The sequence below is a fragment of the Periplaneta americana genome, chromosome 13 (assembly GCF_040183065.1).
Source record: "Periplaneta americana isolate PAMFEO1 chromosome 13, P.americana_PAMFEO1_priV1, whole genome shotgun sequence".
NCBI lineage: Eukaryota > Metazoa > Arthropoda > Insecta > Blattodea > Blattidae > Periplaneta > Periplaneta americana.
The window spans coordinates 145,367,706-145,389,077 of NC_091129.1; the positions used below are offsets into that span (position 1 = coordinate 145,367,706).

Below are 21,372 nucleotides of genomic sequence, written 5' to 3' on the forward strand. Positions count from 1 at the left end.
GACTTAGTCAATGCAATTGCTGCTGTGTAAATCAAGAGTCGAGTGGTCCAATCCCTATGATTACTGATCTGTCTGAGACTAGCCAACAAAGCTATCAAAGAGAAACAGCTGACAGCAGTACTTCCACAGAAGATCTATCCCTTACTGCTGGAACACCTGCTGCTACACCCACAGTAGTTCTATTACAGGTATCAATTGGATTACCTGCTGCTTCATCCACCCCAATACCACTATCACCATCAAGCTCTCCACCTGAAGAAGCAATTCCACCAGTAGTTCCGCTACAGGAATCAATTGGACAACCTGCTGCTTCATCCACCCCAATTCCACTACCACTATCAAGCTGTAGTCCACCTGAAGAAGCAATTCCACCAGAAGTTCCGCTACAGGAATCAATTGGACCACCTGCTGCTTCATCTACACCATTGCCACAATCTGAACCGAGGTTTAAAGATTTTCAAGAAAACAAATTCTTCAAAACGAGTGTGCCTACTACAGAACAGGAAGTAAATTATTCATCTCTATCCCCACAAGAAACAGATCAGAGACTACACCAAATTCTAGAGGAAAAACAAGAAGTAAATAAAAATGTAACATTTAAGTCGCCTATTGCTGAGTCAACAACAGTCCAAGAACAGGATTCTAGATTATTAGTACATTCACCAGAGAAGACTCTTTATCAAAGCACCGAAGATGATTGAACTTAAGTGATACTTAGCAAAGGATCAGAACCATATTCGGAACAGAGGACTGCTAATCATACTTCTGAGTCTTCTGAAAAACCTTTATATTCTTCAGAGGAAATTTCAGACACTTATATTACTCAAATTCTTCCCAAAGATTCAACTATATCACAAGAGCCTGCATTCAATAAAAAAAAGAGAGAAATATGAGTATGAAAAAGATGTGGAAAATACTTCTCATTCAGATACGAAATTTAGAGCAAAAACTAGACTAATAATTCCTGAACCAGAATTAGAAGAATTACAAGGTGATGACTCGAGCAGTACAAGTTCATATCAGACGAAACCTGTACCTTTAAAGAAGCCTCAATCTGCTTCAAATGAAACATTACGTGGATCACTTGAAAAAGGAGTCTCTAAAAAAGGCATACAGCTTGAACCTGAACTGCAAAAATCTAGTAAAAATGAACATCGTGTGATAAACCCTGATTTCCAATATCAATTTCCAATCAGCTGGATCTGTTCTTATAACTATACTAGAAGACAACGTTAATTCTGAAGAAAAGAACACACTTCTTACAGAATCTGAGAAAATCAACCAAACAGAGATTGAAATTCACAGATCTGACACACCCATGCATGTTGTGTTTGAATCTCGACTGCCAAAGAAAGATGATGCAATAGTTTATAGTCCAGTACACCTAAAGAAACAAAAAAGTATATCTGAACTACTGTAAGAACTGCAGAACAATCCCGTAGTATATTACAAAGTAGCACTGAACCTTCTATAGATTAACAACTGCCAAAACTCCGTTATGGGAGGTTACTAAACCTTACCGCTGCACTGGAGGCAAAGTCTTCCTCCATTAATCTGAACCATTGTCACTACTGAATGATATGTCATCTGATGCATCACTGCTATCAGTTAAACTTTCTCGTAACAAAATTATTCTGTCAGTTTTACGGTCTATTACATTAGCATTACAAAAATATTGTTCTTCGCTATTTTTAACGTGATGAACACATTTATTCCACTTGTCTTTTCCATATTCCACAATCATTCCTTTACCAAATTTCTGTTACAAAAAACCAATTCAAAAGACTGGAGACAACTGACTAAACATTTTAGTCTGTCCCTTAAGTAAATGAAACCAATGAAAACAATAAATGCTTATTTTTAAAGCATGGTTGAGTTTTGAAGATAAATTAATTATCCATTTTGAATCTTGCGTATACTACTTTTAACACTTGAATATAATTAACTGATTAGCTAGCAGACTTACTCATGTTAATTATGTAAGATTTGTGCGGCTTACAGCTGTTTCACTGCTTCACGCACCATCCTCAGAGCCTACTAGATCTCGGCGTCATCTCGAACTTCTCTGCCTGTTATGTGGGTGTGTTTGATTGTTGAAAGGTGTTGATCACATAACCAATGTTAACCATACATACAATAACATAAATGCGGACATGGAAATCCTACAATACAACCCAAAAACCAAAAACTCAACACACTAGAACAATACGAAATATACAAACACACTAAAACACACCCCGAACAAATTCTCAACACACAGATCAATTCAGTACACACACACTATTTGACTCCACTCTTCAACACCTTTCAACAATCAAACACACCCACATAACAGACAGAGAAGTTCGAGATGACGCCGAGATCTAGTAGGCTCTGAGGATGGTGCATGAAGCACTGAAACAGCTGTAAGCCACACAAATCTTACATAATTAACACGAGTAAGTCCGCTAGCTAATCAATTAATTAAATTAATTATGTTTATGTACGTGCTACTTGCCAGACCACTAGCAGTCAGACATAAACTTTTAGCAAGTGATAATATCTTGTAGACTCATTCTATTAACATGGCGTTTTTCAACACAAAGTGCTTGGACAATGCCCCAAAGGCGAACTGCTGATCAATGCTAGACATCATCGTGAACGACATGCTTTGGCGATATCGTTAAAAACTTTAAATTGGGAGATTCATGAGGAAGTACATTGTGTATCATCAGATGGTTCTTTTAGACGGGCAGACATTATTGCTATCAACGGACGCTTAAAACGGGCTCTTGTTCTTGACCCTACTATCCGTTTCGAAAGAAACCTAAATCAGGCCACCGAAGTTGATATTGAGAAGAAGTCTATATATGAACCTTGTCTGCTGTATCTTTCTCAAAAGTACAACGTCCCTCTTAAACAATGGTCTGTCATTGGTTTGCTGTTTGGCAGTAGAGGTTCAATCACAAAATTCACATGGAATTATCTTAGGGAACTTCAGATTCCTTTTGATTATGTAATGTCTGTCCTTATAAATATTATCAAGGATTCTCTTCAAATATTACATCATCATCTCTATTTCAATTAATCAACTTATATTTGCCTTCACCAAATAACTTTCTTTTTTCTTTAATATATCACATCACATTATATTGTACATGTTTATTGTATTCAGGACCCTTGTGGTCACTCAAATTCTTTGAGCTGATGTCTATAAATTTAGAAATTTATTATATTTAGACGATTTCATACACTGTAACTACCGACTAACCTTTTCAAGAAAAAAAAAATTATCGTTGATTGATTTTATACTTCAAAAACATATTTCCCTACACTACAATAGTATAAAACAAATCTCACAATTAAGAAGTCTTACAATTGTTATATTGCAGCGACTCACACGTCTTAGAAATCTGAATGCCCTTCAACATGCTTTTTACCTTATTAGAATCTGACTACCGTACCACTTTTTGAGCTATTATTAAGTATAAAAAATGCGAAAATATTCTACTTCATTGAAAGTCTACATGAGTAACACCTTCTCCTGTTATTGGTTGACAATTAGGAAGGAGGAGGAGAATAGTATATTGTGTCACTCTTTAAGATTGACGCATGCGTAGACCAATGGAGTTTTGTAAGTTGTTCCCCTATGGTACTGTGATTAGTGAATCTAACGTTATAGGAAAACATTTTTTTCTTAACATTAATAAAAGTACTGGTAACTAAATTACATATCAAACAAATAAGCAACAGTCAGAGACAATATTCTGATTGGTAATTGTATTTAATTTTCTTGTAGGATTTATTGATTTATGAACACATTATTTCAGACTAATGATTTATTATTTGTGTGCATTATGGAAATAATGAGGAAGCATTTCAAAAGCACAAAATTGAGGGATTATGTTGTAACTCAATTAAAAAAAACCGTTGAAATATATAAATCATAAATCGGGAATGTCCTTAATACAAGGCCTAGATATTCTTGACTACAACACTACTTAATTCATTTTGAATCTTGCGTACACTACTTTTAACACTTGAATATAAGTAATTGATTAACTAGCGGTACTCTTGTTAATTATGTAAGTCTGTGCAGCTTACAGCTGTTTTGGTGCTTCATCACACCATCCTCAGAGCCTACTAGATCTCGGCGTCATCTCGTACTTCTCTGCCTGTTGTGTGGGTGCGTTTGATTGTTGAAAAGTGTTGAAAAGTGGAGTCAAATAGTGTGTGTGTACTGAAATTGATCAAATTCTCAACACACAGATCAATTTCAGTACACACACACACTATTTGACTCCACTTTTCAACAATCAAACGCACCCACACAACAGGCAGAGAAGTACGAGATGACGCCGAGATCTAGTAGGCTCTGAGGATGGTGTGATGAAGCACCGAAACAGCTGTAAGCCGCACAGACTTACATAATTAACACGAGTAAGTCCGCTAGTTAGTCAATTGCTACGTAATTGTTCACTATCTGGGTTTCTAAAATATTTTGTTTTATGTCAGTAGGCCTACTGGCATAGTTTGAGTTGACAACTTAGCATACTACTTTCTTACAGGAAGTAGTTCATATTATGACTGCTTGGAAAGATTTTATCTTATTACAAGGGAAAATATGATGACTATTGGTAAAAACGTGTAATCTCCAGTATTGGGTTTGGAGATGAAATAAGACTTTTCGAATATAATACAATGCATCGCTTCATAAAAGTGCCTTTGAAACATCATCAAGGAATGGTTTATTTGACTTAAGAAATCAAATCTGTTATATTTGATTTATTCTATCTACTAGCCGTACCCGTGCGCTCCGCTACACCCGTTAGAAATAAATATAAAGTAATTACATAATTAAAATAGGACATTTGATCCAGGGAACATTCGTGTTTGATATAAGGATAAATCGTTTATTATGTTACTTAATTTAAATTGTATTTGCATAATTAAAATGCGATCATTTTGATCCAGAGACCACTCATTTGGTCATAAAAATTATTTTAGGAAATACAGGAAACGAATGTACAGAATAGCCTATCAAGTTTTCTGTGTATAAGAAGCTATTTTAATCATACCTGTCCTCGATTCACTCAGAAGTTACTGTAATAACATTATAGCATTATGTCCATCTAGAGAAACTACACTTTCCAATGGTGAATTAATAATTAATTATACAAATCGGTTAATTTAGCTTCTGATATTACTTCATACAAACACAGAAACATTATCTGTAGGCTATCTTTCATAGCTTTCGATTGTTGCTGTCCAAGGCCCCTTATAGACGAAGTCATTTGTTTTTTAATTCATTACACGGCCTTAGATGGCAGTTATTTTAATTTTAAAACTCATTTATCGCATTAAAAATCAGTCCTATCAAAATTTTTCAAGGAATAAAACTTATCGGAAATTATTTTTAAAGAAACTTTTGTTATGTAACATTTTTCACAAAAATCAACAATAAGCGAGATATTTCGATTTCTTTAATTCAGGCCCCCTTATAACCCCCCTTTTAAATAATGTATTTTGAATGCCATATAGCCTAAAATCTAAGTTACAACGAACTTAATTCATATTCCAATTTTCATCGAAATCCGTTCAGCCATTATCGCGTGAAAAGGTAACAAACATACAGACAGACAGACAGACATACCAAGAAAAATTTCAAAAAAGCGATTTTCGGTTTCAGGGTGGTTAATTGTATATGTTAGGACCAATTATTTTTGGAAAATCGAAAATTACCAGAAAAATTTAGGCTACACATTTATTATTAATATAGATTATCAGGCAGTACCTGCATCTCACTTGATGATATGTGTCAGAGGAATAACAATTGTTTGTAGCATCTGAAGACTGATTAGTGTAGCCTAATATGTAGCTAATTGGTAATGTATGCAATGGAGGGGGAAAGAAACTTGCCACCCTACCTCATTGTCTTCTGGCCTAGTTGCCTCATAAGTGGTGCCTTTTGGTATCACTTGTGAGGTTCAGACCTGTCTTCGGACAGTTGACTAAACAACAACAATCGTCCAATATTAAGTAGGCTACTCATCATAAGATGACCTGTTCATAAATTAAACACAGAAAATTATTATGCAATACACTGTTTTAAAACATAAAATAATATAACTGAGTTCGATAAATTTATTAGATCTTATTAGAAATTATCATTTTTCAAAGTAACCATAAATTTCAACTTAAAATTACCTTCTTCCATTGCAAATGAAGAGTCTGCAAGAATGATGGATGTCATTTGGAATACATTTTGCAGGAGAAGCAATTGAAAGTTTGAAATGCTTAGCGCTCAAAGCTTAACTGTGATTTTCCGATCATTACTGGACAGTGACTTACTTACTTACAAATGGCTTTTAAGGAACCCGAAGGTTCATTGCCGCCCTCACATAAGCCCGCCAGCGGTCCCTATCATGTACAAGGTTAATCCAGTCTCTATCATCATACCCCACCTCCCTCAAATCCATTTTAATATTATCCTCCCATCTACGTCTCGGCCTCCCTAAAGGTCTTTTTCCCTCCGGTCTCCCAACTAACACTCTATATGCATTTCTGGATTCGCCCATACGTGCTACATGCCCTGCCTATCTCAAACGTCTGGATTTTAAGTTCCTAATTATGTCAGGTGAAGAATACAATGCGTGCAGTTCTGTGTTGTGTAACTTTCTCCATTCTCATGTAACTTCATCCCGCTTAGCCACAAATATTTTCCTAAGCACCTTATTCTCAAACATCCTTAACCTATGTTCCTCTCTCAGAGTGAGAGTCCAAGTTTCACAACCATATAGAAGAACTGGTAATATAACTGTTTTATAAATTCTAACTTTCAGATTTTTGGACAGCAGACTGGATGATAAGAGCTTCTCAACCAAATAATAACACGCATTTCCCATATTTATTCTGCGTTTAATTTCCTCCCGAATGTCATTTATTTTTGTTACTGTTGCTCCAAGATATTTGAATTTTTCTACCTCTTCGAAGGATAAATCTCCAATTTTTATATTTCCATTTCGTACAATATTCTGGTCACGAGACATAATCATATACTTTGTCTTTTCGGGATTTACTTCCAAACCGACCGCTTTACTTGCTTCAAGTAAAATTTCCGTGTTTTTCCTAATCGTTTGTGGATTTTCTCCTAACATATTCACGTCATCCGCATAGACAAGAAGCTGATGTAACCCATTCAATTCCAAACCCTGCCTGTTATCCTGAACTTTCCTAATGGCATATTCTAAAGCGAAGTTAAAAAGTAAAGGTGATAGTGCATCTCCCTGCTTTAGCCCGCAGTGAATTGGAAAAGCATCAGATTGAAACTGACCTATACGGACTCTGCTGTATGTTTCACTGAGACACATTTTAATTAATCGAACTAGTTTCTTGGGAATACCAAATTCAATAAGAATATCATATAATACTTCCCTCTTAACCGAGTCATATGCCTTTTTGAAATCTATGAGTAACTGATGTACTGTACCCTTATACTCCCATCACCGTAAAAAACAGCTTGTTACGAATCCCTACTGGACAGTGACTATCAGTGTTAATGCCATGTAACTCTGTATGTACATTCTATATGTCTTAAGCTATGCATTGACAGTCTTGGTTCATTTTCGACAAGAAAGTGACATCCATCATTCTTGCAGTGGACTCTTCAAATACAAAATTACTGGATTTTACATTAAATAGACTTTTAATTTTTCATGGTGTTATATAGAGTCTACAGAGGAAAGAAAAGTAACAAGACAGTCAACGTGTAGCCTATCAGCAACACACAATCTTCTATAGTTGCTACTCAGAACTTTATTCAGACATCAATAGTCATGGCGGAATTCTCAAGCTCCTGTCCCGAGAACATGAAAAAGAAAGTTTCTTTCAAGGAACAAGTGGAAGTGTTAGGAGAACCAAGTCAAAATTCAAGCAAATTATTTGAGGATACAACGCAAATTTCTGGAATATCTTCTACTCAAAAAATGGCATGCAAATGCAAGTCTAAAACATCCCTACAAGACAAAACACAGTAAGTTACATTTTAAGAGTATGTGTAGTGAAATGGGTGAGTGTGTGTCAAAACTTCATAACAGAACAGTCGTTCAGAAATAATACATTGTAAGAATTTTTGGCCCCACGAATGATAATGTTATATGGCGAATTAAGTACAATTTTGAATTACAGTGAAACCTCTCCTTACGGACACCCCCAAGATACGGACACTCCTCATTTACGGACAGATTTTTATGTCCCAACTGAAATAATATAGAAATAATGATAAATTTAACTCTCGTTTACGGACACTCTCAGACACGGACACAGACAGCTGTTTCACAGACCTAAAGCTTGCTTTACCTCCTGACTGCGGACAGAACTTGGATTTGAAGACCTAATGTGTTACAAAAATGGAAAATTTAGTACAGAAATTCCTTAACATGAAGGAAGACAATAACGGTCTCGTTGGCTACTAATAGCCCAACCGGCTACCCCTTGTTAGCTGGAAGCGGGTGGATAAACAAAGTCATAAAATTTAACCTGTCTGATGGGACCAAAGTTTCCGCGATCGTGAAATTGTATTCAACACATGACAGGGTTAGTAGGATTATTCTCTTGACTTCTATCAGTTGTTCTGTTTCGAGAGACATGGCACCTGAACGTAAAGGTTAAGTTGAAAACTGTAAATTACAGTACTGCATAACTGTAGACCTAGAATAAAAATGCATGGCACAGTACTGTATTTTTCTTTTTCGGTCTTATCTATTGTAGTTCAAAGTTGCAAAGAATTTACTGTACTACAGTAGACTCTATTTAGAATTAAACTACAATAATACATTTCATTTAAAGCGTGAAGGGATACATAATGCATATTATAAATTTAATGTTAGATTGCAGAGCCTCCCTCCCAATAAAGGACACCTCCCAGATGCGGACAGATTGTTACGTCCCTTCGATATCCGTAAATGAGAGGTTTCACTGTATATCAATTGTACAGACAAGAAGCATTAAAGAAGACGAAAAATAGTAAATCACCTGGAGAAGATAACCTAAATTCAGAATTGTATAAATATGCAGGAGATCTATTTCAAGAAAGATTACTAAGATTTCTAAACAGAATATATCTGACTGCCACTTTACCGGAAGAATGAAAAAATAGTGTAATTATTCCCATATATAAAACAGGAGATAAACAGAATGTTGAAAACTATAGAGGTATTAGTATCCTCAACACATGTTATAAGATATTTAGTAGGATTTTAAATGAAAAATTAAAAAAACATGCTGAAACTTTCCTTCTGGAGTGTCAAAATGGCTTTAGAAAAGGAAGATCATGTGTAGATCCATTATTTAGTATCAAACTATTGTTAGAAAAAAGAAGAGAATTTAATTTAGAAACCCATATAGCTTTTATTGATTTTGAGAAAGCTTTTGATAAAGTCCGAAGAGACCTTTTATTCGACATATTACAAAATAAAAATATTCCAAATTTGCTATTACAAAATATAATAGAAATCTACACAGACAGCAAAATAAGTGTCAAAATAAATAACTGTATATCCGAAAGAAAATTAGTTAATAATGGAGTTCGACAAGGTTGTCCACTATCACCAACTTTATTTAATATTTATATAAATGAAATTATTTTAAAATGGAACCAAATCTACACATCAGGAATCAAAATAACCAGTGCTCTAACATTAAATACCTTACTCTATGCCGATGATCAAGTCATAATTTCCAGTTCAGAGGATAATTTACAAAGAGGATTGTATACATTAAATAAAATATTAAAAGATTTTGCAATGGAAATTTCAGCACAAAAATCAAAAGTAATGGCATTTTTAGGACAAGACCCAGTCAGAAGTAAGATAATACACAATAACCAATGCCTCGAACAAGTGCAAAACTTCAATTATCTGGGTTGTGAAATATCTCATCAAAATGAAAAAGATGTGAACAAGAAAATTGCCAAATTTACACAAATTCTAAGAATAATAAACAATATATTAAAAGCTAAATTAGTACAAAAATCTACAAAAATAAAAACATATAATACACTAGCATTACCCTCCCTTTTATACGGAAGCGAGATTTGGACATTAAAGAAAAAAGACATGAACAGAATCAAAGCAACGGAAATGAAATTTTTCAGGAGGACAGCAGGATATACTCTTTTAGACCGAAAAAGGAATTAAGAAATTTTAGAACAATTAGAAGTAGAGTCAGTAGAAAAAAAAATCAGCAAATACAAATTCAATTGGCTAGATCATGTAAGAAGAATGGAAAATTCAAGAATCCCAAAAATTATGATGCAATATAAACCTAGAGGACATCGTCGACCAGGAAGACCTTTAAAAAGACTGCTAGATGGGGCCGAAACAGGTCTACAGAGGCCTAATTCGTGAAGGATGATGATGATGATCAATTGTACAGAGAACCAGATATACAGTACCGTAATTAAGACTATCAAATCAATAAGAATCAGATGGCTTGGTCATCTGTGGCGGACAGAGGAGAGTAACCCAGTGAGGAAATTGACTTTTAATAACCCAGATGGCATCAGAAAAAGAGAAAGACCACCATTGAGATGGATGGATAATGTAGAATCGGACTTGCATGAGTTAGGAATTAGCGCTTGGAGAAAGAAATCAAAAGATAGGGACCAGTGGAAGATTGTGGTGAAGGCAGTCACACCTATGAAGAAGAAGAAATCGTTCACAGGATTTCAACATTTTCTTTTTTGGGCATAATCATATAGGTCTAAATATTCTCTTTATTTCGTAATAACAAAATAGCTGTGACTGGCAAATACAGGTAAGTATTTGATCTGTGAAGTCCCTATTATTATAATGTAAATATTTTATTTTCCATTTTGAATCTTGTGTACACTACTTTTAACACTTGAATATAAGTAATTGATTAACTGGCGGACTTACTCATGTTAATTATGTAAGTTGAATGAAGAAGTGAACACAATCAAATACATAGCACAAGAAAACGGTTACAATCCAAACATAATAGACAACATCATAAGAAAGACAAAACAAAAACTTAACAAACACAAAAACACGCAAAACACAACACAAACACAAGAAATACATCACACTAACATATGAAAACAAAAGCACACATAAGATCGCATCTTCATTCAGAAAGCAGAAATACAACATAGCATACAGAACAGAAAACACACTACAAAGACAGCTCAACACGCAAAAAACACAAACCAATAAATACGACAACACAGGTGTACACAAACTCACATGTAATAGTTGCGACAAGTTCTACATAGGACAGACAGGCAGATCATTCCAAACACGCTACAAGGAACACATTAAAGCAATAACCAGAGGACACAATACATCTACATACACAGATCACATAACCAATGCTAACCATACATACAATAACATAAATGCGGACGTGGAAATCCTACACATACAACCCAAGAACCAAAAACTCAACACACTAGAACAATACGAAATATACAAACACACTAAAACACACCCCGATCAAATTCTCAACACACAGATCAATTTCAGATTACACATACACTGACTCCACTTTTCAACACCTTTCAACAATCAAACGCACCCACATAACAGGCAGAGAAGTTCGAGATGACGCCGAGATCTAGTAGGCTCTGAGGATAGTGTGTTGAAGCACCGAAACAGCTGTAAGCCGCACAAACTTACATAATTAACACGAGTAATTCCGCCAGTTAATCAATTACTTATTTTATTTTCTTTTAATATATAAATTTAAAAAAGAAATATAAACTCAAAGAGCAGAAATAAGTACTGAATTATTCGTCGGCCGCTAGGCGATGGCGATCATTGAGCAATTGCCAGGCAGCTCCCCTTCTCTCGGCATTCAATACCTCACGTAATGTTTCAATGTGTAATCAGTCTGAGACTAGAATATATAGAGAGGAATCATGTTGTATTGTGTCATGCCGCTCACTTAGTTACCACATGGAGATTGTGTAATGGTGAGATATTCTGTGCTTGAACATTGTGAAAACTTATTATACGAAAAAAAATCGTGTGGCAAAACAAGGCGAAAATTTAGAAATCGTTTTCCAGACCGTCCAGTTCCGAACAGGAGGACAATAAAACAATTAGTGAAAAAGTTTATTGAAACAAGTGTGTAATTGACAGAAAAAAACAACTACGATCTCGTGTGCTTACAGAAGAAAAAAACTGACGAAGTTGGAGCTGCTTTGGAACAAACACCTGAAAAGTCTCTGAGACGTGTAGCACAGGAGACCGGAATTTCAAAAACATCTGCCATCGAGCAACAAAAGAATTATAATTAAAGCCCTTCATAGTAACTGTAGTTCATCAGTTACAACCTCTTGATTTTAACAGAAGACTTAATGCTTGCAGCTGGATACTTACTTACTTATGGCTTTTAAGGAACCCGGAGGTTCATTGCCGCCCTCACATAAGCCCGCCAGCGGTCCCTATCCTGAGCAAGATTAATTCAGTCTCTACCATCATATCCCACATCCCTCAAATCCATTTTAATATTATTTTCACATCTACGTCTCGGCCTCCCCAAAGGTCTTTTTCCCTCCAGCCTCCCAACTAACACTCTATATGCATTTCTGGATTCGCCCATACATGCTACATGCCCTGCCCATCTCAAACGTCTGGATTTAATATTCCTAATTATGTCAGGTGAAGAATACAATGCGTGCAGTTCTGCATTGTGTAACTTTCTCCATTCTCCTGTAACTTCATCCCTCTTAGCCCCAAATATTTTCCTAAGAACTTTATTCTCAAACATCCTTAGCCTCTGTTTCTCTCTCAAAGTGAGAGTCCAAGTTTCACAACCATAAAGAACCGGTAATATAACTGTTTTATAAATTCTAACTTTCAGATTTTTTGATAACAGACTGGATGATAAGAGCTTCTCAACCGAATAATAACAGGCATTTCCCATATTTATTCTGTGTTTAATTTCCTCCCGAGTATCATTTATATTTGTTACTGTTTCTCCCAGGTATTTGAATTTTTTCACCTCTTCAAAGGATAAATTTCCAATTTTTATATTTCCATTTCGTACAATATTCTGGTCACGAGACATAATCATATATTTTGTCTTTTCGGGATTTACTTCCAAACCTATCTCTTTACAGCTGGATGGTAGAAAATTTTCATGATGTCGAAACTGATTCCAGATGGATTTTTTTTATGAAGCATGGTTTTTTGTTAATGGACATGTATAATCGCGTAATAACAGGTACTGGGTAATAGAAAAACCTCAACATGTGATAGAGGTTCCACAGCATGGGCAAAAAAGAGGAGTGTGGTGTGCCATCAATGCTCACAGAATTATTGAACCTTTCTATATCATGAATGGTTAATGGGGTATTTTCAACAGGATAATGTGACTGCTCATACTGCCAATGCGTCTGTTACAGAGCTCAGCCATATTTTTGGGCAGAGAATTATCAGTAGGGGTTATGTCCGGCTCGTTACTCAGATCTAACACCGTTAGATTTTTATTTATGGGGAACACTAAGAAACGAAATGTGTGCAAATAATCCTCGCACAATTGAACAACTGAAAGATAACATTCGTGACGCAATTAGACAAATCAGTGCAGTGGAGCTCATGAATGTGAACAATGGTTTTTTACGGCAATATGAACTCTGTGTAGCTCAAAATGGTTACCACTTCCAGCAGCAGCTACTGTAATTAATATAACATATAATAATTAATGTTAAATAAAACATATTATGTTAGTAAGTATGCAAGTTTTAATTCGGTGAAGTGCCGTGAGTTTAAAGGCCTGGTTGCCGACGATTGCTCAAACATCGTGCTGTCCAGTGGCCGAAGAATAAACCGGTACTTACCACTGGAACACTCTGTAATATAAATATTAAAACAATATTAAAACATATTTTTTGGTTACACATTGTTTTTCGAAAATTTTTGGGGCAACTTATTATATCATTCTTTTTCTTTTAAGAAGAGAATAAAGACAATCTATACAATTCCACTTCTAAACCTTAAGCTAAATGCATACCGTACACTGTTTGTTTTCACTATTTATATAGCAGCATATTCCTGCCAGTGAACATCAACTTCCATTATTTTGATGAACTGATGAACAGGTGGTACAGAGATCTCCAAGAAGACGAGACAACATTCCTCAATCAGACCAGAGAGATAAATGAAAGATTTAAAATAATCATGAACAATCAAGAAAAGGTAAAATATTTCAAAATGCTTAGCAATTACGAATTTCATTTAGCAACAATAAAAAAAAAATTACAATTATTCGTACCTTCATCATCATCATCATCATCATCATTGGCGCTACAGCCCTTGGTGGACCTGGGTCTCCCTTAGTAATTGTCTCTATCTTGTGTAGCAGCCTTCCAATTCTTGCACCCCAACTTTCTGGCATCCTCTTCCACTCCATCAATCCACCGCAAGTGCGGTCGACCTCATCTTCTCTGACCTCCCAGATTTGTTATTACAATATTTTTGCAAGGTTCACTTGGGTCCATGCGTATTACATGTCCTGCCCACCTCAATCTGCTAGTTTTAACTGTATTAATTATATTTGGCTCTTATAGAAGTCTATATAATTCATAATTGCATCTCCTCCTCCAGAGACCTTCCTCAAATGTTGGACCATACATCCTTCGCAGAATCTTTCTTTCGAAAATCTCCAATCTTTTTTCATCGTTTTTGGAGATTGACCACGTTTCTGCCGCATATGTCAAAACTGGTCTCACTAATGTTTTGTAAAGAATAATTTTTACTAGAGCATGCGAAATGAAGTGATATTTCAAGCCGAAATATGCTCTGTTTGCTTTCATTAGTCGATTAGAGATTTCTTTGGACATGTTATTATCGCTAGTGACCATTGATCCTAAATATGTAAAGTTGTCAACTTTCTCAAAATTATAATCTGGATATCTGCAGGCTGTCTATCTTGTCAACTATCTTTCCATTATCTGCCAACATATATTTTGTTTTCCTCTCGTATTTGTACCTTACTTACTGTAAACTAACAAGGACACAATACTAAACTAAAAAAAAAAAAAAAAAAAGTGTCCTTATTTCAGAGCTCTAGGCTATTCTCCATCTCCACATGGGAAAATTTATTTTCGTGAAAATAAATCATAAAAATTAACATGAATATTTTAATTTAATTTTGATAGTACTTTCTCTAAATAGAGAATAATTTCTACTTCAGAAAGTGTGGGTTCGGTTATAAATGGCTCAGCAGTTTGTATTTGAATTTTGTACTGATCATTTCTTTGACTTATGTACATTTAATAGTTGCTCAAAATCAAAGAATGGATAGAATTGAAAATTAAATTCTTCAGAGAAATAGTAAAAACTACCAAAAAGATAAAACATAAACACAAATGAATGTGTTAATAGATGTAAATAAATTAACACTTAAATGTGACATGCAATGTGGTTTTTTTAGAGGAGTGTCCACTTGATTGTTAATACAGTTTGCAATAATATCCCATGTAACTTGCAAGACTTCTTAAACTTTGGGGGCAGGGAAATTATACCATTTTCATTGCTAGCAACAATAAATTGAATACCTCCCTGAAGTAAGAGTCTGACCCAATAGTGAAACAATGTATCTTAGATCGTTGTTGTTCTGTAATCTGTTTCATTCTGTTTAGGAAAAAAAATAAAGAAACTTGAGTACGTATGAGAGAAACATTAAATACCATACTTAAACGTGATGATATTACTAATATCGGAATATGTAGTTTATTGTTTCGCATGTTAAATATTAGGTATGGTACCTTGTTGACTGTTATGGGCTATCCTCAGAACTGGTTGGTCCTGGTCTTCGTGCCTTCTGTTTGGGTTTCCTGTGAGGATGTATTTGTGTAGTGTAATGTGGAGTCGAAAAGTGTGTGTGTTCTGGAATTGAGTTGTATGTTGAGGATTTCATGCGTGTGCCTGTATATTTCGTATCGGCTGCAAAAGGGTATCTGTCGGATACAGGGGGAGAGCCATTCATCCTTCCCATTGAAGGCTTTAAGGAACCAACCTGGACAAATACCCAATGTCCCATCCCTACCTTCCCGTGGTGCAGCTGTTAGTAAGCATAATTTCACAAGCTGAACTAAAGGGAGAGGCTACTCATCAATTAGCACTGGTCAGCTTGATGAGTTAATGACTGAATTTGATATAATTTTCCTCTATTCAATACCTAATTCCCTCTTTACCCTTTCCTATCCAGTCCTCTGACTGAACTCTTACTTTCTTCGACCCCGACGGCATTAGAGCATTCGAGGCCTAGGGGTTCATTTCCCTTTCCTTCCTCCTCTTTCTACTTTTCTGTTCCTAGTGCTGACCTGCTATGGCACTAAAATCGTCATCCAGTGGCTTAAGGAGGGAAAGCTGGTGATCAACAAGATCTCCCAGCTAGGTCCAATGGACCCGTCGACCAACAGCAGGTGTGGTCCTCCAGACATTCTGGGGGTTGTGTGTGAATGAAGTAGCCACCAAAACGTTAAAATATGGTGTTCACTTAAATCGGCTACAACTTGCCATTTAACCACTCCAATATAAAATCTGTTACTAAATCTACGTATTACTCTGTGAAAAGATTTATTAAATCTACATACTTAGACTTCAACAAACAAAATTTAATAACACAATCTCAAGGGGAAAAAATGGAACTCTCTGCATCAAAATCCACAGTTAATTCCCGATTTACCACGAAAATCGTCTGTAGCTGCATTTAGATTGGCAACAGGCCATGATTGTTTGGCCATACACCTGCATAGAATTGGAATATATCAGTCCCCTAACTGCCCATTGCGCAACTCAAACCAAGAAATGGATTCGGAACACTCAAAATCTGTGCTTTAGTGGCTGGCCATGATAATATCTTTGAAAAATATTGGAGTGCAAGAGGTCAAATGACTTTATTGTCAAATGCCTGGCATTAGAAAACAACAACATATTTCGTATTGTTCTAGTGTGTTTAGTTTCTGGCTTTTCGGATGAATATGTAGAATTTCCATACCTGTGTTTATGTTGCTGTAAGTGTACTTGGCATTTGTAATGTGTTCTTTGTAACATGTTTGAAATGATCTGCCTGTCTGTCCTGTGTAGAAATTGTTGCAGGTGTTGTATTTGAGTTTGTATACGCCTGTGTGGTTTTATTTGTTTGTGTTATTTGTGTGTTGAGATGCTTTTGTAGAGTGTTTTTTGTTCTGTATGCAATGCTGTAATTTAATTTCTTGAATGAAGTTGCGAGCTTGTGTGGTTTTGTTTTCGTATGTTAGTGTGATGTATTTTTTGTGTTCTTGTGTTTGTGTTTTGAAGACCAGGACCAACCAGTTCTGAAGATAGCCCACAACAGGCTAAAACTAGTGAACAAGTACTGTATCTAGTATTTAACACACGAAAGCAATAAACTACATATTCAGAAGTGATATAGTGTTAAAAGTTGTGTAATCAAGATTGTATTACTAATATATTTTCATTACTTACAGATCAACATGTTACATGGATTTGTTCAAACAATCGCGCAAAATATGCACACTATTGAAAAAGACTTGGAATTTATATACTGCCAACATCGAGAACTTGACTATTTTCTCATTCCTCTTGAAGAATACTACAACAAAATAGAAAACATAGACCTACAAAGATGCCCTATGTATGTATTTTATGTTCATTAGTATTAGACATATTTAATATGACCCCAAGAATCACTTGACATGAGAAGAGACCAAAGACGAAAGATGATCTGCATTACATATAGTCAAATTGTGACATCCAACACAATAAATGCTTTTCATATACATTATGTACACCTCAGTGGCGAAGCTAAGGTGTAAATTAATGTTATTGTTGTTGTTGTCTAGTGCCTTGCATTTGGCAATGAAGCCATTAGCAGTCGTGCTTTCCAATACTTTTGAACTGTAGTTTCTTCTGATCTTAATGCTTCACAGGTCTGCAAGTGATCTTCATTCATTTCTGCTGGATCGTTACACAGGACACATATGGGTGAAGCTGAGATACCTATTCTGTAGAGATGACTTGCTAGACAGTCATGATTTGTCAATAGTCTGAAGGCTGCAACTGCAGTTTGCCTTGGTCTCTGGGGGACTGTATCTGGGTTGGAAAGTAGTATAATCCATTTTTTGTCTCTAGCATTTGATTCTATTTCTTGTAGGTAGGAATGAGAAAATTTTGTAGTGATCAAGCGTTTTATTGCGGAATATGAGAAATTAAATTTAGACTTTTGTTTTATTGTTGTGCCTTTCTTGGCAAGTGTGTCTGCGGTTTCATTTCCCATGACTCCACAGTGTGCTGGAATCCATTGGAGACGGACAATCTTATTAACTTTTTGGAGTTGTGTTAATATTTTGTAGCACTCTCTTATTTTTGTTGACTTCTTTGTAGCATTTGAACATAATCCCTGAATTGCAGCTTTAGAATCTGAAAGAATTACTGTCTTGTTGTATTTAGTTAAGGGAAGATTTAATAACTGGCGGAGAGCAATGTGTATAGCCTCTATTTCACCATCATAATTTGTTGTGTCTCTGCCAACAGAATGATAAAAGGAAAAATGCGTACATGTAACTCCAGCTCCAGTAAGGTTTTCTGTGGTCATGTGGCACATGAGGGAAAGGTCGGTGGATCTAAATAACATCTATTTAGTCCTCCCGGCTAGGTCCGAAGGACCCGTTGACCAACGACAGGTGTGGTCCCCCTTGCATAATGTGGGTTTATGTCGGGTGATGTAACTGCCACATTGTAAAAACTGGTGCCCGTTAAGAAAACAGTTACATGAAAGCCACAACATACATGAGTAAATTAATGTAATGGTCAATCAATCCGCAGTTCTGCTAGGATACAACACAATATTAGAAAGAAGAAAGAGAAAAAAAAATAAGGCATAAATGGGCATGTGAACAGTAAACAAAAGATTATCCAACCAAGTAAATTGTCTTTTTCTTTCAGATACAACACAACCGAACTTATGTACACAGATATGATTCGGTTGACTGAAGACCTCACTGAGTTGATACTGCATTTTAATGCTATGAAGGAAAACAGGCCTCAAAATGAAGTAAGTCTGCTAGATAATCCAAAAATTTAACTTTGTTATATTACTATGCAAAATATTATAAAATAAATGTGTTTACTTAGTTAAAAGCAGTGCTGGAAATATGCCATGCCACGCTATATTTATTTATTTATTATTTTTATTCAAGAAAGAAGTATAGTATCAGTATATGTATTTACAAATGCTACTTTAGTATGCTTTTGTGTTTTGAATAATCAATATTCAGAAATGAGAATATATTTTGTTATCCACGTAATATACAAATTATTTTAATTCATACACGATAATGTACTGAAATATCTATAAGCCTAAGTATTTTACATAGGTACCATATGAAAAGGAAGATCACAAATCATGTTCGGAAAAACGATGTTAACAGCATCTATAAAAGTAGCATACCTACATTTATGTTGACATGTGAAACGAAATGAAAAGAAAAGTAGAAATGAATACCATACTTTTAGAATGGATTATACAGAACATCTGAAAGTATACTTCCATTACTGCAATAAAACTATTAGCTCATGCACAGAAAAAATGTGATCTTCAATTGCTTTATTTTTTACAGTTTTCTGTCTCATACATTTCAAACAAAATAATGCCAATTTCTGAATACTAGTTAGGACAGAAAAGCAAATAATAGATAAATAAGCTTTCGCATGAGTTTCTTAATAATGCGAACATAACCACAAAATGTATATTGAAAAGTCAAAGCATGACTGTGGCTGCAAAGGTAGTGCCTTGTGTGTGAACAGACTCGCAACCTCCAGTTGCAACTTTTGCAGCACTCAGGTTGCGCAGCACGAAAAGTAGCATGCTGCGCGCTACTTTTGGCTTACGTGTGAACACAACTCGCAACTTTTGCAGCTGCAGTACAAAAGTTGCGCAGCAAAAGTAGTGACATGTGACCGTACCTTTAGAAATATTGGCAAAGGACCAATTCCACAACAAATAATTCAAAACATTTTCAACTTATGACCAGCCTCATGGTCTAGTGGTCAGAGCTTCTGGCTATAGTTCATGAGGTCCCGGGTTCGATTCCCGGTTAGAGCACAGGAATTTTCCCTTAAAGGGGATTATTCCTGTGTTCGTCCATGGTCTGGAATTTAGGTTAAGTTTAGATTTAAGACCTCTCCTGGCACTGCATTATCATAATCATCTTATCACATCATCGGGGTAATGTAACTCCACCTTCCAGGCGCCCCAACCTCAGAAGTGGGTTACAATTAAGCCACAGCCAGGAGAGAAGACCAGAAATGTCGAAAAGACAACCTGGTGGCATTGGATAAAAAAAAAAAAAAAAAAAAAAAAAAAAAAAAAAAAAAAAAAAAAAAACATTTCAAACAAAATTTATAACATAGCAGAATGCTGAAATACTTCTCATAAAATATGACAGAAACACAGTTTTAAACAGAAAGCTTTACATTGTTTCATAATAATATTCTGAAATTCTACAAAGTTAAACACAACAAGTAGGCCTATTGTATTATCTTATTTGTTCCAGATGGAGAAACTTACCAATATACTGAATTGTCAGATTAACACTCTATATTCAATTGATCAAAAAATCAACATTCTCGACAAGGAAGTGCAACTGGTTGATAAACTTCAGAAGACCTTTAACAAAATTTGATCAATCAATATGGATATCATGCAACAAATTAACACACGTTGTTTTATTATAACTGGGATTACTTACCTTCGATACGGTAATGAAAAGAAATTGAAAACAAAACCTGTAATTGTACCAGTAGTTAATTTTTTTTCACAGGGGCATTGTTTAGAGAATAAACGTCAGTTTACAAGTAATGATATCGATAATTATTATTTATCTGTCCCAAAAGGAAACTGGGCGTGTGCACCATGTCTAGTGTTTGTATATCTGCATGTAAGTACAGTGAGAATATTCATGAGTCAGTTTTTCTGCTATCTGTTGTCAGATGTGAACATGTCACTGGCTGGCAAGGTTAAGCTACGGTCATTTCAGTATCTTGCTTATTCAGCGGTATTCAATTAGCTCTATATTGAGTGAATAAGCTTATACAGTAGTTTCAATTGCATGATTTTAGTGTTAGTGTGAAGAATTCAGTAGTCTACAGGTCTATAGCAGTGGCGGCTCATGACTGAAAATGAGTGTGCTATAATATAGGAAATTCATTCTATGACAGAAGGATACAAAAGTTGATCCCACGATACAACAAGTGTCTCAGTTCTGATGGTGGCTATGTTGAAAAATAGCTGAAACATTGCTGTACCTGTTGCCAATAAATGTATTCCTGAAAGTGTGTTCTTTTTTTAGAAAAAATAGGG

At 35.4% G+C, this 21,372-nt stretch overlaps 1 protein-coding gene across 1 annotated transcript; it reads left to right on the forward strand.

Annotated features, from left to right (window-relative positions):
* Window positions 1-7,712: 7,712 nt before the first annotated feature.
* LOC138712518 (nuclear pore glycoprotein p62-like) lies at window positions 7,713-21,134 on the forward strand. The gene is made up of 5 exons (XM_069844405.1): window positions 7,713-8,011; window positions 14,048-14,201; window positions 17,480-17,646; window positions 18,957-19,065; window positions 20,567-21,134. Exons 1-5 carry the CDS (start codon window positions 7,815-7,817, stop codon window positions 20,693-20,695), a joined length of 756 nt encoding a protein of 251 aa, XP_069700506.1. The 5' UTR covers window positions 7,713-7,814; the 3' UTR covers window positions 20,696-21,134.
* The last annotated feature ends 238 nt before the right edge of the window (window positions 21,135-21,372 follow it).